The sequence below is a fragment of the Spinacia oleracea genome, chromosome 5, assembly GCF_020520425.1.
Source record: "Spinacia oleracea cultivar Varoflay chromosome 5, BTI_SOV_V1, whole genome shotgun sequence".
NCBI lineage: Eukaryota > Viridiplantae > Streptophyta > Magnoliopsida > Caryophyllales > Amaranthaceae > Spinacia > Spinacia oleracea.
Window position 1 is genome coordinate 36,448,673 of NC_079491.1, and position 22,602 is coordinate 36,471,274.

The 22,602-nt window shown below is 36.4% G+C and overlaps 3 protein-coding genes across 3 annotated transcripts; all 3 read right to left on the reverse strand.

Moving 5' to 3' along the window:
- Nucleotides 1-2,438: 2,438 nt before the first annotated feature.
- Nucleotides 2,439-17,832, reverse strand: LOC110804968 (protein fluG). Its single transcript, XM_056827862.1, has 18 exons — nt 17,562-17,832; nt 14,362-14,613; nt 13,457-13,526; nt 13,218-13,331; nt 13,035-13,140; nt 12,637-12,793; nt 12,459-12,554; nt 11,273-11,321; nt 9,783-10,051; nt 7,976-8,148; nt 6,962-7,082; nt 6,827-6,879; nt 6,601-6,730; nt 6,194-6,339; nt 4,471-4,656; nt 4,054-4,286; nt 3,599-3,741; nt 2,439-3,021 (listed from the first exon to the last, which is right to left on the reverse strand). The coding sequence occupies exons 1-18, from the start codon at nt 17,724-17,726 to the stop codon at nt 2,959-2,961; spliced, it is 2,526 nt and encodes an 841-aa protein (XP_056683840.1). The 5' UTR covers nt 17,727-17,832; the 3' UTR covers nt 2,439-2,958.
- Nucleotides 17,833-17,924: 92 nt separating this feature from the next.
- Nucleotides 17,925-20,971, reverse strand: LOC130460592 (uncharacterized). The gene is made up of 3 exons (XM_056827863.1): nt 20,064-20,971; nt 19,628-19,976; nt 17,925-19,535 (listed from the first exon to the last, which is right to left on the reverse strand). The coding sequence occupies exons 1-3, from the start codon at nt 20,934-20,936 to the stop codon at nt 18,886-18,888; spliced, it is 1,872 nt and encodes a 623-aa protein (XP_056683841.1). The 5' UTR covers nt 20,937-20,971; the 3' UTR covers nt 17,925-18,885.
- Nucleotides 20,972-20,997: 26 nt separating this feature from the next.
- On the reverse strand, nt 20,998-22,262 carry LOC110804971 (uncharacterized). The gene is made up of 2 exons (XM_056829539.1): nt 21,089-22,262; nt 20,998-21,002 (listed from the first exon to the last, which is right to left on the reverse strand). Exons 1-2 carry the CDS (start codon nt 22,260-22,262, stop codon nt 20,998-21,000), a joined length of 1,179 nt encoding a protein of 392 aa, XP_056685517.1.
- Nucleotides 22,263-22,602: the final 340 nt, after the last annotated feature.

Genomic DNA, 22,602 nt, shown 5'->3' on the forward strand with positions numbered 1-22,602 from the left:
CATGTTTTCGTTCTTTGAAACTATTTTATTTAATATTTTAATTATGTTTGAAATGTTTGAATTATTTATACTTTGGGTTTTGGGCCATTATGGTTCCAAATTGTAGGAGGCCTCAACATTAAATTTATTATGTTTTTAAAAGTTAGTTGACATTTAATTCCGCTGCGTAATTCTGGTAATAGCCTTAACCGTTATCACGGTAGCGGTAATGCTTTAGTAATTCCTTTATTTTAAGTTGGAAAATGGTTTTATAAAAGCAAGGAATTATTAGGGTGTTACATATATTGGAGCAATCTTGTACTAACTGCTATGACTAATATAGAATACAAATTTATTGCTATTGAGTTGGCAGGTTATGAGGCAACATGGTTGAGGGATGTGCTTGCAGATATTCCATTGTGGGGGAAGTCGGCTCCTTCAATTGCAATTGTTTCTGCAAACAACCATGCATATAATGGAAGAATGACACATTCGTTTTGAGGCATAAGGCCGTCAAAGGTATGTTGTCTATTGCGTAAATCTTTAGATTGTGTAAAGTCTGAAATGAATAAAGCGGATCCGTAAACCAAAGGCCTATAATGAAAACTAGTTTTGGAAACATTGGAAGGGATGGGCTTGAGCCCCATTGGATGAATTGTAAAATAATGAACTCCTACTCTCAGAGTTCAAAGGACGACATTATGATACAATTCGGAAGCACAAAATCTTAGTTTTGTCCATCCCCTAAATGTTATTATGTGTGCTTGCTACAATCGGAAAGAGGTTGAGAATACGGCTCTTAATGAACCCATACCATATGTTTGGTGGTGTGAAGGTAGCTCACACTTGATGGGATTCACCTACGTAGGTGTGGAAGTGTGGCCGCTTCCTATGAGAATTGCGATATGGGTTATTCACTAGAGCATCTATGAGCATAACCAGGTCGGACGTATGACCAGTATAAGGCGTCACTTTCTTCGCGGAGTCAGAATAACATACATATTCAGTTGCGTGCTTTAAGTGACGGGTTTCTAACTTCCTATCAAGTTCAATACGAAAGTCACTTGGTAGGAAAGAGATCATAGCTTAAATGTCACTAAGTGTTAATTCAAGTCAAAAGACATTGACACCTATTCAATTGTTTGTTTTGCCCAAAATCAACATCATTCTCTTCTTTCTTTCTTTTCCACATATTCGAACCTGTGGGGGATTGTTGGAAGTTCTCATTTGAAAACACAAAAGAAAAGAGAGTGAAAATTAGAGAGTCCCGCATTGGAAAAACTCTTCATATTCTCTTTGTTTATTAATTGGGGAATGGGTGTAACTCTTGTTTAAGAATGTGTGAGAATGGTATGGGTGGACACATAACACACACGTGCGCGCCGGGCTCGGGCCGTGGGCCTTGGGCTCTTGGGAATGTGATGTGCGGGCGTGGGGTGGGTTTTATGGGCCTTACATATTCTTTTGGTACCGGACTGTTTTGGTTAAGTCCTTGTTACGGGAATCTGTATTGGTTACGTAACCGATGGATTAATTAACATTCATTGAGTCTGTTACAACCATAATTGTTTCAACGCGTCTCTTGTGTGACCGGTCACACCATCAACTTGATGGTGTGACACATTCACATTGAAGATTTGCTAATTTCAGATCAGTAGGTGTAAGCTTCTTTTCCACGATTAACTTGGCATCACTCACATCTTTAAACTCCATATTATTGGTGTTGTTGTGTTGACGCAATAGTTCCAACACTTGATTATCTGAATGACGACGATCTTGTTATGTTTTTAATTTCTTGGGGATGGAACGTCTAATGGGCGGATTATAAAAGGAAGTAACTGAAATTATAAAAAGAAGTAGTCACTTAGTAACTCTACTAACATTTTCTAAAGCTATTAAAGTAATTACTACTAATATTACTATAAAAAAAGTAACAGATCTAAACTATAGAAGTAACATGCCAAAACTAAAAAAATACCTCCTCTAAAATTATATAAAAAAAGTAACATTCTATAGAAGTAACATACCTAAACTTAAAAGGTACCTCCCCTAAAACTACTCCGTATAAAAAAAGTAACATGTCTAAACTATAAAAGTAACATACTTAAATTAAAAAGGTAGCTCCCCTAAAATTACTTCGTATAAAAAAGGTAACATGTCTACTTCTTCCTTTTTTTACAAGTATATCTCTTTCCCTTTGTTGTACCAACCGACCCCTAAGTGTTACTCCTCACTTGAATTCTTGAAGATCATAACAGATCTTTCATGATAATTTTTGGATTACCCAACATAATATTCAATAAACATATGATTCTGTAGGAGAAGTTACCTATCACTACATTTAAAGGTTACTAATTTATTTTTTAAAGAACTTATTAACTTAAATTGAGGTGGGGTAAAGAGGTGGACAAAATGAAAAAGCACCAAGGAAGGCATTGGAATAATATTCAATAAACGAGTATGAAGCCTCTGCCTTCGCATGAATGAGCTTTGCTGTATTTAAATTGAAGATATAATGACAAATTAGTCCATATAGTGTGAACACGTCACACCATCAAATGATGGTGTGGACGATCTTATACAAGACTTGAGGTAATTGTTTTCTTCCCATAATAACTTACCACATTATTGCTCTTTACGTTTTTGTCCATTGCCTTTTATGGAGATTGATTATTTAATCAATCTCATTTTCATACGTTCCTTACATGGAATATAATCACAGTTCCAGAAATACAAAAACACATTATTTTTTTCTCTCAAATTGCTCTTGGTTTTGGCATATATTCTGACTCCATTAGGGTTTGTGAGTGCACGAGGTAGTGCGGAATCGTCTTTTAGGACAGTGGTATCCCAAGGCGCAACAATTGTTCGCTACGTGTTCTTCCGATTGTTCGCATATTCCAGATAAGTCTATTCTATCTACGTACATTCTTGTAGCAACATTATTATATTTGTTATACTGTGCAAATTCGCAACACCTTAATATCGGTATATGAGTTGCTTGTATGCGTCTTTGTTCTGTGAGTAGTAATCTACTTCTGCCTGCAAAACATGAAATCCAACTCTTAATAATATAAGAAAGAAAAAAACAACATAAGAATAAGCATATAATTGAAAAGTTCACTGCAACAGCTTGCGAGCGACACTAAAAGGTCACACCATCTGATGGAAAGTGTCCTAATGCTAACCACTTGTTCAAAACTTCAAAATAATTACAAACTTAAATCTTAAAATGATCAACTTGAGAAGTTTGGCTATTATTATTAGTTTTATACTTGTATAAGTTCTTTACACTCAAGGCTATCTCTCAAAATTACGCCCAGTTTGCCCGTTTGGTAAGTAGTAATAATGATCAAGTTCCATCATATATAATGTTAATGGTTATAATGCAATGTGTTCACCTTGATAAATAATTTCTGTAGCCATCCATTAGACCATTGCCCCTTTAATTAGAAGGTGTTGAGAATAGACATTGACAAGGGATTTCACTTTACACATGTAAGATAAATATTAATTATCCGGCTAACAAACAAGAGCAAATTATTTTATGCACCCGGGAGCATGATGCAAAGTACGTTAGGTCATGAAAGTGACAGTATTGTATTCGATATAAACTAACCTTCCTAACTCCCTTTACAGCTGTCAGCAGCTTCTCACCGAGGAATTCCTTAAAGAAGTTGTCCTTATGAAGAGCTTCCAAGGATTCGGCAAGTGATGTTGGCAACCTCTGAAGTTCTCCATCAAGGCTAGAGGGATTCGCTTCTGCAACACGTTAGTATCAAACATTGTCACTCAGACTGTAATTAGGGATGTCAACTATTCACTTATTCAAACGTTAAAATCTCACGTTTTCCCCGGCGTGTAGGTTATGCATAATGAAACTTCTGGTATAGTGGTATTTGATAAAGTTTGTTTGGTCTGTTAACATCTAATATAAACAATAAAGAGACTTGCGTACTAGTGAGCACATAATCTTCCTAACTTACTGTTTTTGGCAATGCAATAAGATTAAGCTGCAATTAAATGCCGACTTGATTATATGTATGTTTATACTTGAACTCTAAATAATCTTACCAACAGGAAAAGGCAGAACGAGGTGCCTCCGTAAGCCATCAATCCCTGCAGCCATTATAGAAGCCAATCCCATGTGGGGATTTGCACAGCCATCAAATGATTTAATTTCAAAGTTGCTTACAAGGCCATCTGCTACTCCAGGAGGGCAGGCAGTCCTCAGTGGAACTTCCCTGTTTTCTTTCCCCCAGCAATGATATGCTCCACTCCATGTATCTGGTTGTATCCGATCATAGCTGCAAAACATTAATTTATGCTTCTTATTACATAATATGAGAGGTCAGTACAAGATTTCTGCTACATAAACCATGATTAGGAGCAACAAAGGAAAATAGGCAATCATAAAGTTCCAGACTTGAACTATTGGAGAGAAATCATCCAATCATAAAGGTTGTTACAGAATTAAGATAAAAGTGTTACCTATTTGGATTTGGAGCAGTAAATGCTAAAATGGCTGGAAGATGAAACAGAACTCCAGCCATAAATTCCTCGCCAACTTTAGACATTCCGTGACTGGACTCACCAGCTCCAGTGAAAACATTTACCCCATTTTCCCACAAACTCAAATGCACATGGGATCCAGATCCAATGTCATCCAATGTATACCTAGTAAGAAAAGAGAAACAAACAGTACCGAACGATTAAGAAGCTAACACCAGGATAGTTAAGTAGATGTTAAACAAAAGTGTCACGAATATTTTCAAAGAAAATCATCAAAACCAACAACTAGCACATATACACAGGATAAGATAGAAATTTACATGAAAATCAATATTAACAGCGCAGCATTCTTTTATCAACTGGCTTGCCCTTTATAAAGACTTAAAACTATTATGTGTTTGATTTTACTCTGATATTTTTTACTTTCGTCGTTAGTATAGTTATTCTCTTTGTCTCAAAGATATTTATTTCAGTTTTAATGTATTAAATCCTATTCCTCATTACCCAGCAGAAGGTAAATAGGATATTGTTTACTTCCTTCATTGCAATAAATTTAATTTTTAAACAAAGGGAATAACAATGAGGAATTAAACTGTTATTATTGTTTCAAACCGTCCTAAGAATAGTCTTATTCCCAATGAGTTTGGTTCAACTGCATGAGCCGAGAGTCTATCTCATGTGGTCGTCCAGAAATATCCTCATACATTCGCTTCTATCTATTGCTACATTTTCTTGCAAGCCCACTTTCTCCATGTCCCTTTTAACTCCCTCCATAATGTCAGGGGCCTTCCACGACTGTGTTTGAGAACTCCATTACTCCATTACCCCAACCCTCCACTTTCCTTACCGGTGCATATTCTGGCTTAGAATGAGTAATAAGATCCTAAAATAAAGTATACAAAACATACTCTGAGTAGTGCATAATTAACATTATGCTCTGGTTGCAGGTATTTTCTAGATCTATGACATGGAAAAACACACATACATGATATCAGATCAGAGCAGGGTCAAAATAATTGTGACGTGTGCAGTGGTTACTGCTGTGACTACCACATCTGGAAAGAAAGAAACAGAACTTGCCAGGAGCTGGAAATTCTTTGCCTGCAAATCCTGTTCCTTATTGTCCAGCAGATAGCAACTGTGGCTACACAACACGATGAAGTATCCAAGTGTCGTCTACTTTTTCCTTTTCTTCTCTTGAGTGCAAGGAAATAAATACATGATGCAGATGTAACATATTAAAGCTACTGGCTAATTGGATATTAACACTTCAAGAATGAAATAATATTCAGAAGATATTTGAATATGTATGCCTATTGGTCCTATCCTGAGCTCTTACCACACCCTCTCCACTAAGAGGTGGAATAAAAAGGAACCAGAAAAGCTACACCATACAACACAAATCTAACCAACTACGCTAGTAACAAGTTAATCGATTGATGGTTGGTATTAAATAACAGCACCTCAAGGAACAAGCTGATCACAGCAGTTTAATTATCAGTATAGTTGTGACAACATCATGTCAATATCAACAAATAACATAAATTTCCTTCTGCAAGTTACCATATGAAAAGGAATCAGCAAAAAGAGCAGGTCATTAATACTTGAAACCTTCACAATAGGATGACATATAGTTCTGATATAGACAAATTACCATATTCTTCATCAAGTGCCTCATTTTAGGTTCAGACACGATACTTACTTTGGTGCAAAAGTTGCCAGCAAACCGTGTTTTCTAGCCACGGCCCTGATAGCTTCACGAGCAAAAATCAAATTATCTGCAGCACGGGTACAAACAGTGTGTCCCAGGGCCATCTCGAATTGGCCTTTCCCTGCTTCTGCATGTACCTATAGAATTTAAAAGGGGAGGGAGGGGGGGGGGGGGAATGCTATTAGAACAACATCTGAGATAAGGTGTGGCACCAATAAAAAGAAGGAATAAAAATAAACAAATGAAAGTTTTATACACCAAATCGAGAGACAGTTTAAAATTCACACTTTCAATCACGCAATCCTGATCAAATACCAGTACTTGCCATCAAGGTATCTGTTCTCCAAGTAAGAACACAGAGACCAGCGAAATATTATCGACTGATATCTACTCCGTACCTGCTCCATTGTAATATCTAGAGACTGAAGAGAAGCAAACATTTCCTGAAGGATGGGAGAAGCTGCATCGAATGATGAAGTTGAACAGTATGGGGTTGAATCAAAAGGAACCCATTCTTCTTTTCCATCCCTACATTTTTTTTTCAATAATTAATAAGATCTTGGAAGTCATGAATATTAATGAAATAAAAATGAGGAAAAAGAGTGGCAACATTAATGTAATCACCTTGAAACCGGTTTCAAGAGATAAAACTCATTCTCAAACCCCGCATTCATTTCCTAGACAAACAAGACAACACCATTTAGAGGTAGAACGAGCTAGAGCTAAGTCCCATTAACATACTAGGCACTAAAAACATACCAAATTAAATTCTCTTTTCAGGACTTTTGCAACCCTCCTTAATGCCTCCCTTGGGCAATATTCCCAGGGTTCACCAGGTTTGAGATGCATGTCTGACAAAACCATCTCTTCACCTTGAGCCCTGACAAGGAAAACAGAGGAACCCACTATGTTAAAAATTTATTCCGTAGGAGAGGTTAATCAGCTTTTTCTTAAAGAAAAACAAGCATAAACGCCTACGTATCACTTGCACTATAATCTATGTTAGATTAATGAGCAAAAAAAAATCTATCAACAATTGCAAAACAACTAGATACAAAAAGAGATGATCTAGCATTAATATTCTTGGAAACAGAGCAATGTAATTACCTATCAGTGGTTCCAAGAAATCTTAAGCAGTAAACTGCAAGCATGTGAATCAGATGAATGAAAATCTACATAACAACTTTTTGCAATTTGTTGTACTGGCGTACACTGTAATGCTTCCCATTTCTGTAGCAACTAGCAATCATGAAGCACCTTACCTACGTACTGGATTCATGTAATCAACATATGATGCAGAATACATATGAAACATATGCTCTTCCAAATCTCCTAACATAACACGTTGAAAATTTGAATATTCCACAGAAAATAAGATTAATGTCTGCTCCATTAAACACAAGAGAGCACAGGCTCATGAAAAGACTTATCGTTACACCATAAGCTGTAATTTTTAGGCCCCCCTCCTCGAAATTGTCATAGACAAAAATTAATACAGAAATTCTCTAACAAAATACTTCTTAGCATTAAGGAAATGATTGATTGCATGTTGGGTCATTAGGTAAACTCTTCCCTTGACTTTCAAGGTTAAAGAATAAAAAGAAAAAGGCACTCAGTCTCCAGCACACCTAGCACAAAGAATGATCATCTAATAATGTTTTAAAATTTAAAGTAAAATGGGACTCAATGGAGGAAAATATGAAATTAGTAGAAAAAGGGTATTGGAGACCTTGGATGGAAAAAGAACAAAAAGGAAGTGCTACTTGATATTACCATGGGATTGTCCTAAGTGTTGACATATCAGGAATAAGTCTGATCTCGCCTGTTCCTGTCAAGTTAGACTCAGCAGCTGGGCCATCCATAAAAGAGGTCATTCCCATGCACGCAAAAGTTAAACCAACACCATTTTTCTTGACAACTGCATGGAAGCGCTTCAGAGGAACAACCTATATCATGATAGATTAGATATATTAGAGATAGGTCAAAATAGCTATAAGAGTACCATAATGTAATTCATTTACTCAACAGGATGTTTCACAGTGTATATGGAAAAAAATTCAAATTATTCACCAGAATTTTCAAGATACCAGAAAGGAGAAACTAGATAAGGAAAAGAAGGAATTTAGAGAGACAAAAAACAATAGTTGGTATAGTATAAAACTAATCTTGGGGCTTCAACCATCAGCTTAAGCTTTTGGTGGAGTTGGTCCTTTGACAATAGTAGATGAAGAAAAAAGTTAAAAATTAGAGGCAAACTATCGAGTACCAGTGGAAGACATAAATACTTGGAAAAAATATATAGGGTATACAAGCTGACAAGTGTATACGAAGTATATCCATAAATCAATGAATCATAACATGCACTTGTGATTTTATATGATAGTTATAATTTCTTCATATTCACCGTAGTTGGTAAATATTACTACATATAGATGGTATGTCAGACATGAAATTTATTTGCAGCATGACTTTAACACAACCTCTAGATCTTTCACCTTGTAGAATTTCTTCGTCCAAAAGTTTCACAATAACAAAGTAAGAGACAAAAGAAGCCTTGCATAAGAATGCTCCTAAAACATAAGCACATGAGCCACTCCCAGTCACAAGCCTATAAGGAAATCCCAATTCTAAGCAACAAGCAACGTGAACCACGCAGAGATGTTTCCGAAGCGGGACTGATTATTGAATATAATTTAGCAGCTCTAGATAACTCAGAATGATATGCTATAATTAAGAAAAAGCAAATGAAAAATCTAAAGTAATCAACGAACAAAGGTTTCAGACTTTCAGCAAGAACATACAGGACAAGAGCCAAGGAAGACTGTTACTGGCCTCTAACTGAAGGCAACAACAAGGAAACAAGAGAAAAATAGAAGAAAAATAGACAAAAATATAAGAGACTATCTCTTCACTTTTCGTTCTTACCTTTTTTCCCCCTCATTTTACATTCACAGGGACGTATACACCTAGGTAATATATGCATAGAAATACATATAAGCATGTGTTTGTGCGCGTGCCCACGTGAGGTGACTACAGAAATTGCAGAATTTGAGGATGATTTCAGGCTTCTATAGTTGAAAAAATATTTGTTTCATTAGGATATGCAGATCCATTCAAAAGGATAAAAGTAAAAAGATTCTTACATGTCTAACCAAGCTCATATAAAATTTAGGGGGATAAATCTTGGCCAGAGAGTAAATTTTATAGCCACGAGTTAAGGGGGAGATTCAACTAGAAATTTTCATAGAACATATAAATAAAGGTCCGAAAGTATTAGAGATTTCTGTACATATTTTTGCAACATTAGAATTATTTTACTTGTATAAAGAAAAAAGGGTCCAAAAGTCTGTAACTTCTGATTGATATTTATTACTCTGCAGTTCAAAGAACCAGAAACAGGGGACACTCTAATGGTAAGACATAAATAACCTCTTTAAAAGACAGGCCTACAATCCCAGCTACTTAAGAACAATAATTATTTCTAGCACAAATTTATGGAAATTTGTTTGTTTAACTATAAGAAAGCTGCAAGAAACCACAAATTTCAAATTGTTGCTAAAGAAAACTTTATTAAACTTACACGACATCTGCACTGCCCTGAAGTATCGACCCAGATTAAGCGGACTAATGTAATATTACTTTGTGGCACAATATTTGTATCCTCTCCAAAATTATGTGACATGGCTTTTGTTAAGCCCAGTTCACCACTCCATTTGATCTTGTAAAATTGAATTGCATTTTGAGCTAGAAGGTGCTTAGCAGCTTCCAATGCTTCAGGAACAGAAAGATCTCCATCAATGCAAGAATCACGTAAAATCGAGAAAATAACTTCACGTGCTCGCCTGGAACCTGTAACGTCAGAATGGGTTCTGTAAGGACTATCTTATGGGAACCTCAACTGAGCAATGGATAAATACATATCTCTGGTTTTTATAACCTTTTATGTCAATGCAAAGACATAAGTGTGCTATGCAGCTATAAGATGTGTGTGAGAAAAGAATGGCGCAATTTTAAAAAAAATGGCAAGTAAACTCTTTAACTTATGGTTTCCACTTAGGCTCCGTTTGGTAGTGTGTAAAACGTTTTCATGGAAAACGATTTTCCCCTCTTCAATCATTTTACGTTGTTTGGTTCGGCAAGGGATGAAAAACAATTTTCCACAACTCCCTCAAAGGTGGAAAAAGCTTTTCCATTTAAAGGGAGGGAAACCACTTTTCCACCTTTCCTCATTACCTCCCTCTCCCTTTTTCCCTTCAATCTTCACCGTCTTCTCTCAATTTCTTTTAAGGAACCAAACAAAAGAAAACTAGTTTGGAATTGTGTTTTCCCTTGAAAAATATTTTCCATGGAAAATCATTTTACACTAAAAACGATTTACACCAAACCAAACGGAGCCTTAAACTCAGATGTCATGTCAAATGTTTGAATCTTATTTGCAGAGCCCAGTCCACACTAGATACAACAGTATGCTAGTGTTAAAGAGTATAATTCACAAGTGAGCGTTGGGACTAGTTATCACACATTGACTAACATATAAGATTGGTGGGCTACTCCACTTATCACCAATTGGTTATTGGTTATAGGATGGAACCCTGTCGGGCTTATATGTAGTCAGACTCTCCTCCAGTGTCGGCTGGTGTTTGTCGCAGTGAAGAGTATCAGCTAGCGTGCTATTCTACTTTGACTCAAGAAGTCAGGATGTATGTGCAACCTTTAATTTGACTGGCTAATTAGACAGAGAGGTGTTGTTAATAAGGATACAATGGTCTATGACTACGAAGTATAATTTTAGAAAGTTCAGGTTTTGGAGTGATGTGGAGAATGATCCGGAAACCAACCACATAATTTATAATCATGATTTCAGCAGAATTATCATGGATAATTAAAGTATTACAATCCCCTCCAAAAAAGTAGTAGAGTCAAAATAGTGGTTCCTAATTTTAAGGCCATATACAAATTTATTGGTCTATTGATAAATATGGTACAAAGTACTACATAGCTACTGGAAAAATTAACTTGAAATTCAAAGTTCCAATATTGGGCTAAAATAAAAACCAAAGCTGAACAAACCTAAGTAAAATGCTTCAGGAAACGCATAGCCATCAGTGCTGAACATCACCTGTAGACAATTACCCCCAAAGTTTGATCTAATATTATATTAACATGATATCAGTAAATCAGCAAAACTAATATTCCAGAGAAAATATTCACGACGAAACATAATAGTTTGCATTAAAAAGGAAGGTAATCTCTTGAGCAAAATAAAGCTTGTAGTTTCAGAAGTAACTGTGATTAGTCAAAGGACCGTTTGACATAAATGTAGTCCATAATTCATAAATAATAATAGTAATGGATGATGAAAGACTTGCTTATAGGCTTATAGCAGTGGAAGTGCACTTCTGGAGGCCAGCGTGTCAGCGATACTATTCTTCACTACATTGGGTAAACCGAAATGAAGGATTCAATAGTGCCAGTGGTGGTTATCCATCAGAAATAATGTCAGAGCAAATGATAATATACATATGCATGACTTTTGGTGTTTCAGTACAAAATTACAAATTAGTCTGTAAACATATCACAGAACATTCCGAGCTGCAAGCAATCAAGAACAATGATACAAAGAAAGAAAAAAAATTGACAGAAATAACCCTGACTAGGCAACTATGGACCATCGAATAATAACAGTGTCAATTATTGAAATGTCAAAATGTACATAGCTTACTGATAAGGAAAATATAATGTTTTAATTTTTAGATATAGATTCCCTTTGTTAGGAGAGGATAGGGTAATAAGGGAAGATGTAAAATGACTAGAATCACTTAACAACTCTGACAACCACAATACTCTTCACCACACATCCATATCTTTTCATCACACTCGTGACATTTCGTTTATTTGAATCTAAACCTCCACTACAAAAATCATCTCTTTATTGCATTCTCATGTACTTGCATTAGTATGGTTTGAATTACTTGAAATTGGCTCATAGGAGCAACATATCCTTCCCTCCCTCCCTGATATTGGGGTCTATTCAGTCTCAATTAATTTCAGTGTTTACAAATGAAAAAAAAAATCGGTTTGAACTTTCTGTTGATATTCGTTGGTTGTTCCTATTTTGTATAATATCATTTGATGGCCCATACTTGGACAATTGCTGATGATTTTTCCTAATAATTATAGCTGGAGTAGTAAATTTGAAGGTCCAACTTAACAAGTGTTCAGTTCTATAGCCATATGGTCTTGAGAAACACGTCACCTTTTTTATGGGAGCCAGCTCCAGTAGCTCTTTAACTGCAGATTTCATCCCATTGTTACTGAGTAAGAGAAGTCCCAATCCGAAGTCAAGGTAAACCTAGCACATCACGGAAGGTTTAGCTAATGCCTACAAAAATTAGCTATGGCATAAAAAGGAAGTTCACTGCTGTAAATATTACCTGGGGATAAACACATGCCAAGTATGATGCCTCTTTTGAAAATGGATACGAAGCATGTAAGAGAACAAAACGACACTTGGAAAATCTTGTATCTTCAAGTACCTTTCGAAGATGAAGCGGGTTTGATGTCCTCAAATCCTGATCTTTGTCTCCAAACCTAAGACACAAACCAAATGCAAACTTAGGCAAATAAGGCAATGTAAGGAAAAAAATACAAGATCGGAAGAATAGATAGCGGACAACAACAAAAAAAAGAAAGCATCTAAACCTAGTAGGTAGAAACTCCAGCTGCGGAACCACTTACATGATATATACAACAAAACCTACAGCACTATAACACTTCAAACTATGTGCTTGTAATACACCTAGAACAATTAACTTTTTAAGTATGTATTTACCCTGTGTGTATTTGTATTGGCAAGTCAAAGTGCAAAGCAACCTCCAAACTACGAATAAAGATATACTCGATTAACTTCTTATTTCCAATCCGGACAGGCTTCCCAGCTGCAAGATAGAAGAAACAGAGAAATAAATATGTCGGGGAGTAATGAAACAAATGGAACCTCTCGGGCCTCACTCACCACGTAAAACTTCAGAAAGACCATATTCAGCATCTTTTTCGCTAATATTTGGATCAATTTCAAGACCACCACGATATGCAGCTATACTCTTCAATCCAACCACTGTGGTAGCTAATGTGGAAGAAAGGTTAGGGAACCCAAATAGAGAAAGAAAAAAGTTATACTCATTTTGTCAGAATAATCTTTCCACGTTAAGCAGAAGGTAAACCTAAGGAATATCACTTATAATAGTAAAGGATATGAGTTCAATTTTGCAACAAAAACTTCGGTAAACTTGTTCAGTGTCCATGTAGCTCCATCAGGCGAGTCCTACAATATGACTCAGACAGCAGAGAAGTATACATATCAACCTCTCATATGTAAAATTTCACCTAATCAGAAATGTTGCATATGCTTGGAGTGAAAATAGACAAATGGTCTGTTTAATGAATATAAACAATAATGTTAAATCAGAAATTCAGAGGTTGATAATTTAGAAAAGGATTTTTTGGTATTTACTACCTTAAAAATACACCACTTTTGTATTGACTAACTTATGAAAATTTTATTGTTATTTACTACCTTAAAGTATGTTTTTGTGTTGAAATCACTACCACTTTACGGTTTTCTCATTTTAAAATTAAGATATCTCTTTAGTTTCTTAATCGTTTTAAGTGATTCAAATCCCATTCTTCTCCTTTATGTGTAAGGATTCCATAGAAATCGTGCTTTTGAAATTTCGTAGATGATCAAAGGAAGTAAAAATATTTGTGAAGTATCAAATAGTTGTTTTGAAATATCGTTCTCTATTAAATACTTACAAAAAAAAAGGAGAAGAATGAGCTTTGAATCACTTAAAAGTTAAAACGATTAAGAAACGAAAAAGATATCTTAATTTTAAAATGAGAAAAACGTAAATGGGTAGTGATTATAAACAAAAACATACTTTAATGTAGCAAATTACAATAAAAAAATTCATAAGGTAGCTAAAACAAAAGTGGTGCATTTTTACGGTAGTAAGCACCAAAATACCCTTTAGAAAATGTGAAGCAATAGTCTAGCTGACTAGCGAAGAAGTTTATTTTATACATTTACTGCATTTGCTTGTATTTTACATGCTACAGTTCAGAAACTTAACACAAATGAAGAGACAAAATGTTCTTACTTCATCCAGAATCTTTCCTGCCAAGTGTTCAACTCTTAAAATTCGACCAACAAAAGGCACATAGCTCTTATGCCACTCTATGTCATACTTGTTATCAAAATCGATACCATCATCAATAAATAGTCCTGAGATCCTTGCAGCTCCAAAACAAGTTGAGCTAATGGAATCTATTCCAGACTGTTTCCGATAATCTTCGATGCTGTCCAAAGATGATTTGCAACCATAAAGTTCGGCAATTTCCCTCACCCCCCTCTGAAAAAGAAATCAACAAGTGTTGCAGCCAAATTGTGAAATTATCATGTTTCATTTTTATTCCAAAAAGAGATGTAGCAGGACATGACTAGATAATTCAAGAACAAAAGCCCTCATAACAAACTTAGCACAATTTTTGAGAATAAATGAAGTAGATTTAAAATATGTTATCATAGGTTCTGCAGTATCGTTCTACATGCATCAAGCACTATGTTCACGAAATTGACAAGGACCAAAATGTTGGTGTAGATGTCTAACATTACTTATTATTGCATCAACGCAGTGGCTGAGCCAGATATCACAGACAGTTATGTAGGAACTACAATGATAGTTTCTTTTGTTATTGGAATTTAAGCAAAAAAAATTATACTCTAAAAGCTAACCAGAAGGTCATCAACTACAGGGAATACCACATTTGTGCTATATAAAAGAAGTAACACCACATCCAATAATCCTTCACACCAATGGATCAATCAATTTTTTAACAGATGACAAACAGGTAGTGGAAATTAACAAAACATAAGCTATCGTCGTAATCAGAAGCTTTAAAACTAAACTAAAATTCACAAAAGTGATCATTTAATTCTCAAGAAAAAACTGCAATTTTTTGGTCAATAAGATACCAGGTCATATCCAGCTAGCTTAGCACAATTTTTTAAGGCCGAAAATCATGCAAGTACAATAATGTCAAAGCACAACTGAAACTTGATAAAAAGAGGCAGCTTCTCCCTTTTTTTTTCTTTGACAATGTTGAATAAAATCACCAAATAAATAAATATTACATCACAAAGTAATTACATGACATTTGCATTTGGATGGATGTTGTTGATTATTCAGCTTCACTCTCACCTTGTTACAAAGGCTTCCACATTGAAACCAGGCTTTCTAACATTCCGAAATGTATTAAATAAGCGGATCAAATCCCTTCTAAGAGAATTGCACAAACATTATATCAACCAGTTTCACAATTGCATACAAACTCTCATGCATAATGCCAAACTGTGAAAACAAAGGCTATGTAATTGTTATCTTAGTATAAATGAAAGTTGAGATTAGACTTTATTCTTCAAAGATAATTGAAAGGATTTGTGCTTCGGTACTTCCCTTAAAGAAATTTGTCATAACTATTAACATATTCTCAAGAACAAAAGTCTGATTAACCTCCATATTAGAATTCAGAATTTGATACAAGTGTAGTTATATACTTATATTTAATGGTGTGCTGCGCAAGAAAAGAATATTGTCCTTCAGTAAACATCTTCAAAATGACAAACCTGTTTTGTTCAATAATGTACCTCACTTATATCTTATATTGTGTTGAAATGAAACCGAAATAAGAATGAGATATTGCCACAGAGCTTCGTGTGTTTATAACCAAGACTGAGGCAATTGAAGCCCATAAAAGCATGAAGCCTATACTCCCTATAGAACCTTCATTTGGTAGAAATCAAGGATTCAAGGCTAACTGGCTAAAGTTGATCCATAACTTCACTACTACTGATGTTTACCAATATAAGGAAGCAAGCCTCTGAAAGCTACCTTAAAGGACTACTTCACTAAACATTATATGTACATTAGGATCTAAACACAACTTGAAAAGCTATTCTTTAACCACGCCTAAACAGAAAGACATTTTTGTAATGTGTATTGTAAATCAATAAACATACTTGTTCTAGCTTTGTTTGATTTTGTGACCTGAGGGATTGGATAGTCCCAAGTCCATCATTTTAAGTTCCCCAACATTGACTCCTTTTTATGTAATTTGTTTTGCTTGGCATCATTAACTAAAAGGACATTAAATGCATTTCCTAAAATGAAAGTAGGTTAAAAATTTATGACTAAATCATGTGTTGATTGGCGCAATCAAATGGTTGATGTTTCTAAATTTTCTTAACATGAGTACATGAACCTTCAAAAATCGAAAAAGTAGGAGTTAGGCTGTTTGCCTTAAAAACAGGACAGAGGGAGTACTTATCATAGTGTAAGATGACAATTCAGAAAAAAAATCTTAGGACTAACATCATATTCTGGATGTTTAGAAACCTTTGTCAGCTTCCCGCATAGAACATTATTTTCCTTATTTCTTAGGCCTCTTCTTGAAACTAGTTGCAATAATAAGTAGCAAAACAATTATTGGGATAGACAGGTCCTTCAGAACAAATTTTATCCATTTACACTCAAATGTTATTCATTTACCTTCAAATTTTATTCCTTTACTTCACTTTTTCGGTTTTCTCTTTCTTCTTTTTCCTTTTTTTACCAATTTAGTAACCAAAATGACATGCGATTTGTGAATAATGCAAATCACAGTTATTGATTTTGTAGCCAGGTGATTGCCATTTAAAGGTGGCATTTCATTTTGTAAGCTGTCAAATTTAAGAAATCTCCAAAACCTACTTTTACCAAAAAAAAAACTAGTTTTAGTTAATTAGCAGATTAAACAAAAAGCTATTCATATCAATTTACCATCGTTAAAGGACGATGTAGATGAATATCACACATTCATACTTAAAGCTAATTGTGCAAAATATCCCGTCTGGTTTTTTAAGTTCCGGATATCTGAATTATCCAATTCAACACATATATTCAGTGGCGGAACTGTGTCTATAAAAAGCTGTACAATCCACAATTGTATCTCGAAAACAAATCTATCATCTTTCTTGGCCCACCAAACAGAGGTTTATTTTAGGAAAAACAAAAAAATGCACATTTTTGGACAGGGAAATTAATTACTGATAAACTAAACAGACATATAAATTACTACATCTTAATCTAAAATCAATCAATTCACAACAAATTCAACCCAAATAAAATGATCAAACTCCCTCCAAAAACCTTTCACATAAATAATTTTCAGCAACATTTTCAAAACAATTCAGAATGGTAAGTTAACTCATACGGAGTACTGTTCAAAATTTGTTAATAGGAATCGGAGATGAAATGATTACCTTGAAGGAGAGAGAGTGAGGAGCAAAGGTTAAAGCGTCACCGTCAGCTTCAGAGAAGCATTTGATGAAAGGAAATGACGAATTAATTCCGACGATATTGTGAGCATGAGCGTCGATTAACTCCAATTTCTCAATTGTTTCTCTTAATTCTGCAAATTTCTCCATTTTAATCTCGTCTTTTTCTTTTCTTACTCTCCAAATTTGAAGTGAGACGAGGAGTGACTTTGGATGGGGTTTGACTTTTTTTTATCAAATTAGACATGCTCCCTTCATGGCCCGTGTGGTTTTCTTAGACTATGGACAACGGTTGTCGACTTGTCGGTGCACAATAAGTATAACGGTTTTTTCATGAAATGCCCCTGAGGTTTGCAATAATGCACCAAATACACCTGCGCGTTTCAAAATTCATAAAATACCCCTATTTACTCAAAACTGTTCACCAAATACCCCTATTATGACTTTCCGTTAGTCCTCCGTTAAGTCATGTTTAAAATTCATAAAATGCACCTAAATATAAAGGTTTTGCATAGTATACACCTATTTGTAAAGTTCTTTGCACCAAATACCCAAACTTCATAATTTGAATCCAACGACTAGTTTTAATTCAATATAGCCGTTATGTTCATGCTGCCTATAAGTAAGGCTGTTGTTCACTTGACTTGCTCCATGTTTAGCCCTCTATTTCCTAAATAGCCATGAGTTCTAATTCAAAAACCGGATCCTCTTCCATCCCAAGTTTGTCATACCTAAGAGTTCCAAATAAAAACTGCAATTGTGGGAGAAGATTTGCAATTAGGAGCTCGGAAACGGCTAAAAATCCGCAAAAGCTTTACTACAAGTGTGATTCTTGTGATAATTTCAAGTGGTGCAAAGGTTTTGTTGAGCAGACATTTGATGAAGCTCAAAGCAAGGGAAACAGAGCTGATGAAAACAGGGGAATGCAAGAAGAAAACAGGGGAATGCAAGAAGGAAGCAGGGGAATGCATGAAGAGTTGAAGCTATTGAAGAAGAAACTGAAACAACAGAAACAACAATTCAAGTTTGCAATAAAAATTGGTGTAATAATGTTTGCATTTCTAATTTGGATAGCAATGAAGTAGAGTTGTAACAAATTTCAAGCAAGAACATCACTTGTTTAAGCATATGAGCTTTACAAAAACTGATTTCTAAGTGGACAAATGCCACTGAAACTGCACAAAAACATCTTGTCTAAGCAATTGTGTTCTTTCCAAAAAGTGATACTAATTGTAAATTGCCTAAGCTATTTTAACTTTGTGCACCTACAATTCACCAAAAACTGACTAACTTTTAACTTTGTGCATGGTTAAGTTGCTGTGTTTGCTCTTTTCCTCCCCCTTGAACCCCCTTGTGATGTACTTGCTCCTGCTGCTGCTGAAGTGCTTGGTCCAGTGCTTGGTCCTCCATTCTTACATGTCCTTGAGTTATGACCAAACTCCCTGCACTTTCCACATTTCACATTGCTGTTTCTCTTCCCCTTCCTGGGTTCATTTGGTCCTCTCTTTCTCTTCTTAGCAGGTCTGCCAGCTTGTCTTTTGATGACTGGAGGCTGAATGGTAGGGAGAGAAAAGTTAGGCCACTGTGTTGGGTCTGACATGGGGTGAATGTGGTCTGCATATGTAAGCTTGTATGCAGCAGACTTGAAGAATGGGGAGACAAAATCAATGGGGTTCAGCCTTTGGTCATAAATCACCCTGAGTGCATGCTTGCAGGGGATTCCAGAAATTTGCCACTTCCCACACCCACAGCTTCTAGTTGATAACCTGATGGGGAAGTTCACATGTGCATCTCTGACCTCAAATTCCCCCCCACCACAGGCTGTAGCATAGCAGAACCTAGACTCTCCTGTTCTTTCATCCACCTCTTTCTTGGCATACTCAGTCAACTGACCATCCTCCATATCAATTGCCATGTCAAATCTTGCCCCAACCCTCTCCATACACCACTTTCTGATTGCTGTACAACAACACAACAACATACAACATTATACACAGAACATCACAAACATCACAAAATAAAGGAACAGAACATGAAGTGGTGAGCTATACCTTCCAACAATGAGAATACAGGCATGTCTCTGTATGGTTTTGTGCATGCATTGAATGACTCCACAAAGTTTGTTGTGTTGTGATCACAACAAACAGCAGGGTCAAACATATGCCTGGACCACTGCTCCTGGCATGTGTCCAAGTATGCAGCAGCATTTGGATCATGAGCAGTGATCTTCTCTAATGCTTTACCATACACATACTCATTGTGTGCATTTGCAGCTATCCAAAACAGTTTGAAGAAAGCAGATCCACTAAATCCATTGTTTTTGCAATTCATGTACAAGTGTTGGCAGCAAACTCTCCTAGTAGCTCTAGGAAAAGTATCTCTCACTGCCAAGTCAACTCCCTACACAGGATATGTTCATTTTAGGCCAATCATATCTGTTGCAATATTATAAAATTGAAACAAAAAAGGAGCAAAATAAACATATACCTTCATCCTGTCACTGATGAAGGTCCAATCATCTTTGTTGCAACCCTCTTGCTCAAACATCTGCCTCAAGCATCTCATGAAATGTGTCCAACTATCACAGCTCTCAGTGTCCACTATCCCATAAGCCAGAACAAATATTTCATTGTTCCCATCAATGCCAACAGCTGTGAGTAGGATTCCCTTGTAAAACCCACTTAGATGAGCCCCATCTATTCCAATTATAGGCCTGCACCCCCTCAAAAAACCCTTGACTTGAGCAGCAAAGGAGAAGAAACAAGCTCTGAACTTGGGGTTCACATCCCCACTTGTAGCACCCCATGAAATCAGTGCATAACTTCCTGGGTTTGTCTGTTTAATCATCTCAGCATACCTAGGAAGCAACTCATAAGCCTCAGCCCAACCACCATGTATCTTCTCTACTGCCATACTCCTTACTTTGTACAACAATCTCTTTTTAACCCTCAATTGAAATGTCTCCTGTGCATACCTTCTCAATGTCTCAACAGGAATTTCAGTGTTGGCCTCAATTAGACTCATCATGTTCTTACATAGCCACTCAGAGGTCACCACAGGGTTCTCCTCCAATCTCCCACAAGTTTTGTGGCACCCACTGATCCCCTTAATAGCCCAACTGACACTGTCAAACATCTTACTTGCATGTATCCTCCAGTCACAAGTTTCTATTGCACACACTGCAGTGTACCTCTTACTGTCAGCCCTCTCAACACTTAGTCCAAACCCCTCTTGTATGCAAAAACTCCTCAAAACATCTAGGAAAGTGGACTTGTCTGGAAAGATCAACCAAGGTTCTAATTTGATGGACCCATATGGTTGATGAGTCCATATCTTTCCATTCTTGTAGGCCTTATCCATCTTACTAGAACCATCCAAACATTCCTCAAACAATAAGTCAGGAACATCATCTGTTATCACCTCAGCCTCCACATCAGAGTCAACCCAATCATCAAGTTTATCCTCCTCTAGTTCAGAGTCTGGTTCAGATTCCTCCCAATCTGAATCCTCACTCTCCTCTTCTGAACCTATATCCTCAATATCAGTGAACACCCTTGCACTCTTTGACCTCCCTGTACCCTTCCTACCTATGCCCTTCCCTTTGGATACCCAAGTTCCAGCTTTCTTGGCAGTCACTTTGTTCACCCTGAACCCTGTAGGTCTAGTTCTGGCCCCCTTCCTTTTAACAGCTTCAGACTGATTCTGTGTTGGTGTTGAATGGGGTGGCTGATCATTTTGGGTGTTCTGTGGTGGTGGGGAATGGGGTGGTTGATCATTTTGGGTGTTCTGTGGTGGTGGGGAATGGGTGGGGTGTGTTTGTGGTGATGGGTTGGGTTGCTGTGGTGGTGGGATGGGCTGCTGTGTTGTTGGGGTGGGTTGCTGTGCTGGTGGGATTGATTGTTCTGGAGTTGGGGTGGGTTGCTGTGGTGTTGAGGTGGGCTTTTTTGTTGTTGGGGTGGGTTTTTTTGCCTTTGGTGTGGCCTGTTTTTGAGTTGGGGTGGGTCTCCTCTTAGGGGTCAGTTTCTTGGCTTTAGGAACCTTAGGAGCTTTTGGAGTAGTTGGCTTGACTTTGGCCTTTTGTTTTGGTTTAGGAGAAGTAGGTTTTTTGGAGGGTGAAGATTCTTGTGTGGGTTGTGGTTGAGAGGCTCCTGGAAACACCTCATCAGCACCATCCTTGCTTATAATCCTCACATACTCAGTGCTTAAGTCCTCACAATCAACCACAGGCACCTCCACAGCTATTGTGTACTCCATTTGTTCTTGAAGTTCCCTTAAAATGTCCTCTCTCTCCTGTTTTTTCCTCATTTCCTCTTCCTCCTTTCTTTGAGCCCTAAGAAGTTCATCTTGTCTCTCTTTGAGCTTTCTCTCACTCTCCTTCCTATGATGCTCAATTGTGGCAACAACATTTCTAAACACCACTCCTGGTTTGTCTGTACCCTCAACCCATATTTCAGCAGTGTCCTTACCCCAATTCCATCCCCACATTAGCTTCATTGTCTTATCATCTACCAACTCAACTCTACCACAGGGAGACTCAATAAACAGGGCAAATGTACTAGGTAAAAACACATCCTGCCTAACAGATTCCTCAAAAATATCCAAAAACAACCTCAAAAGACGATACTTTTCCATGTCTGTAACTCTCACATCAAAGCTATGTGATCCATGATGCAATAACAACCACATTGCAGTCATCCTAAAGGGAAAATTTAAGGAAAAAAAACATGAATTTCGATTCAACCAACAACAATTCATCAATAAACAACCACAATCATGATCACAATGAAATTCAACAGGTCACAATCACAACTTACAACTAACCAAACAATTATTCACAACAAATCCAAGGAATAACTAACTTCTAACCAATCAATTAATCTCAACTGACAATTTCAAAAAATCACTGACAATTTCGCAAAACCCTAACCCTAATCAATTTCGCGAAAAAAATTGTACTTTACAAGCAAAATAAATCAGCGAAGAAGGAATTATTACCTTGAAGTAGATAATCCAACTAGGAAAAGGG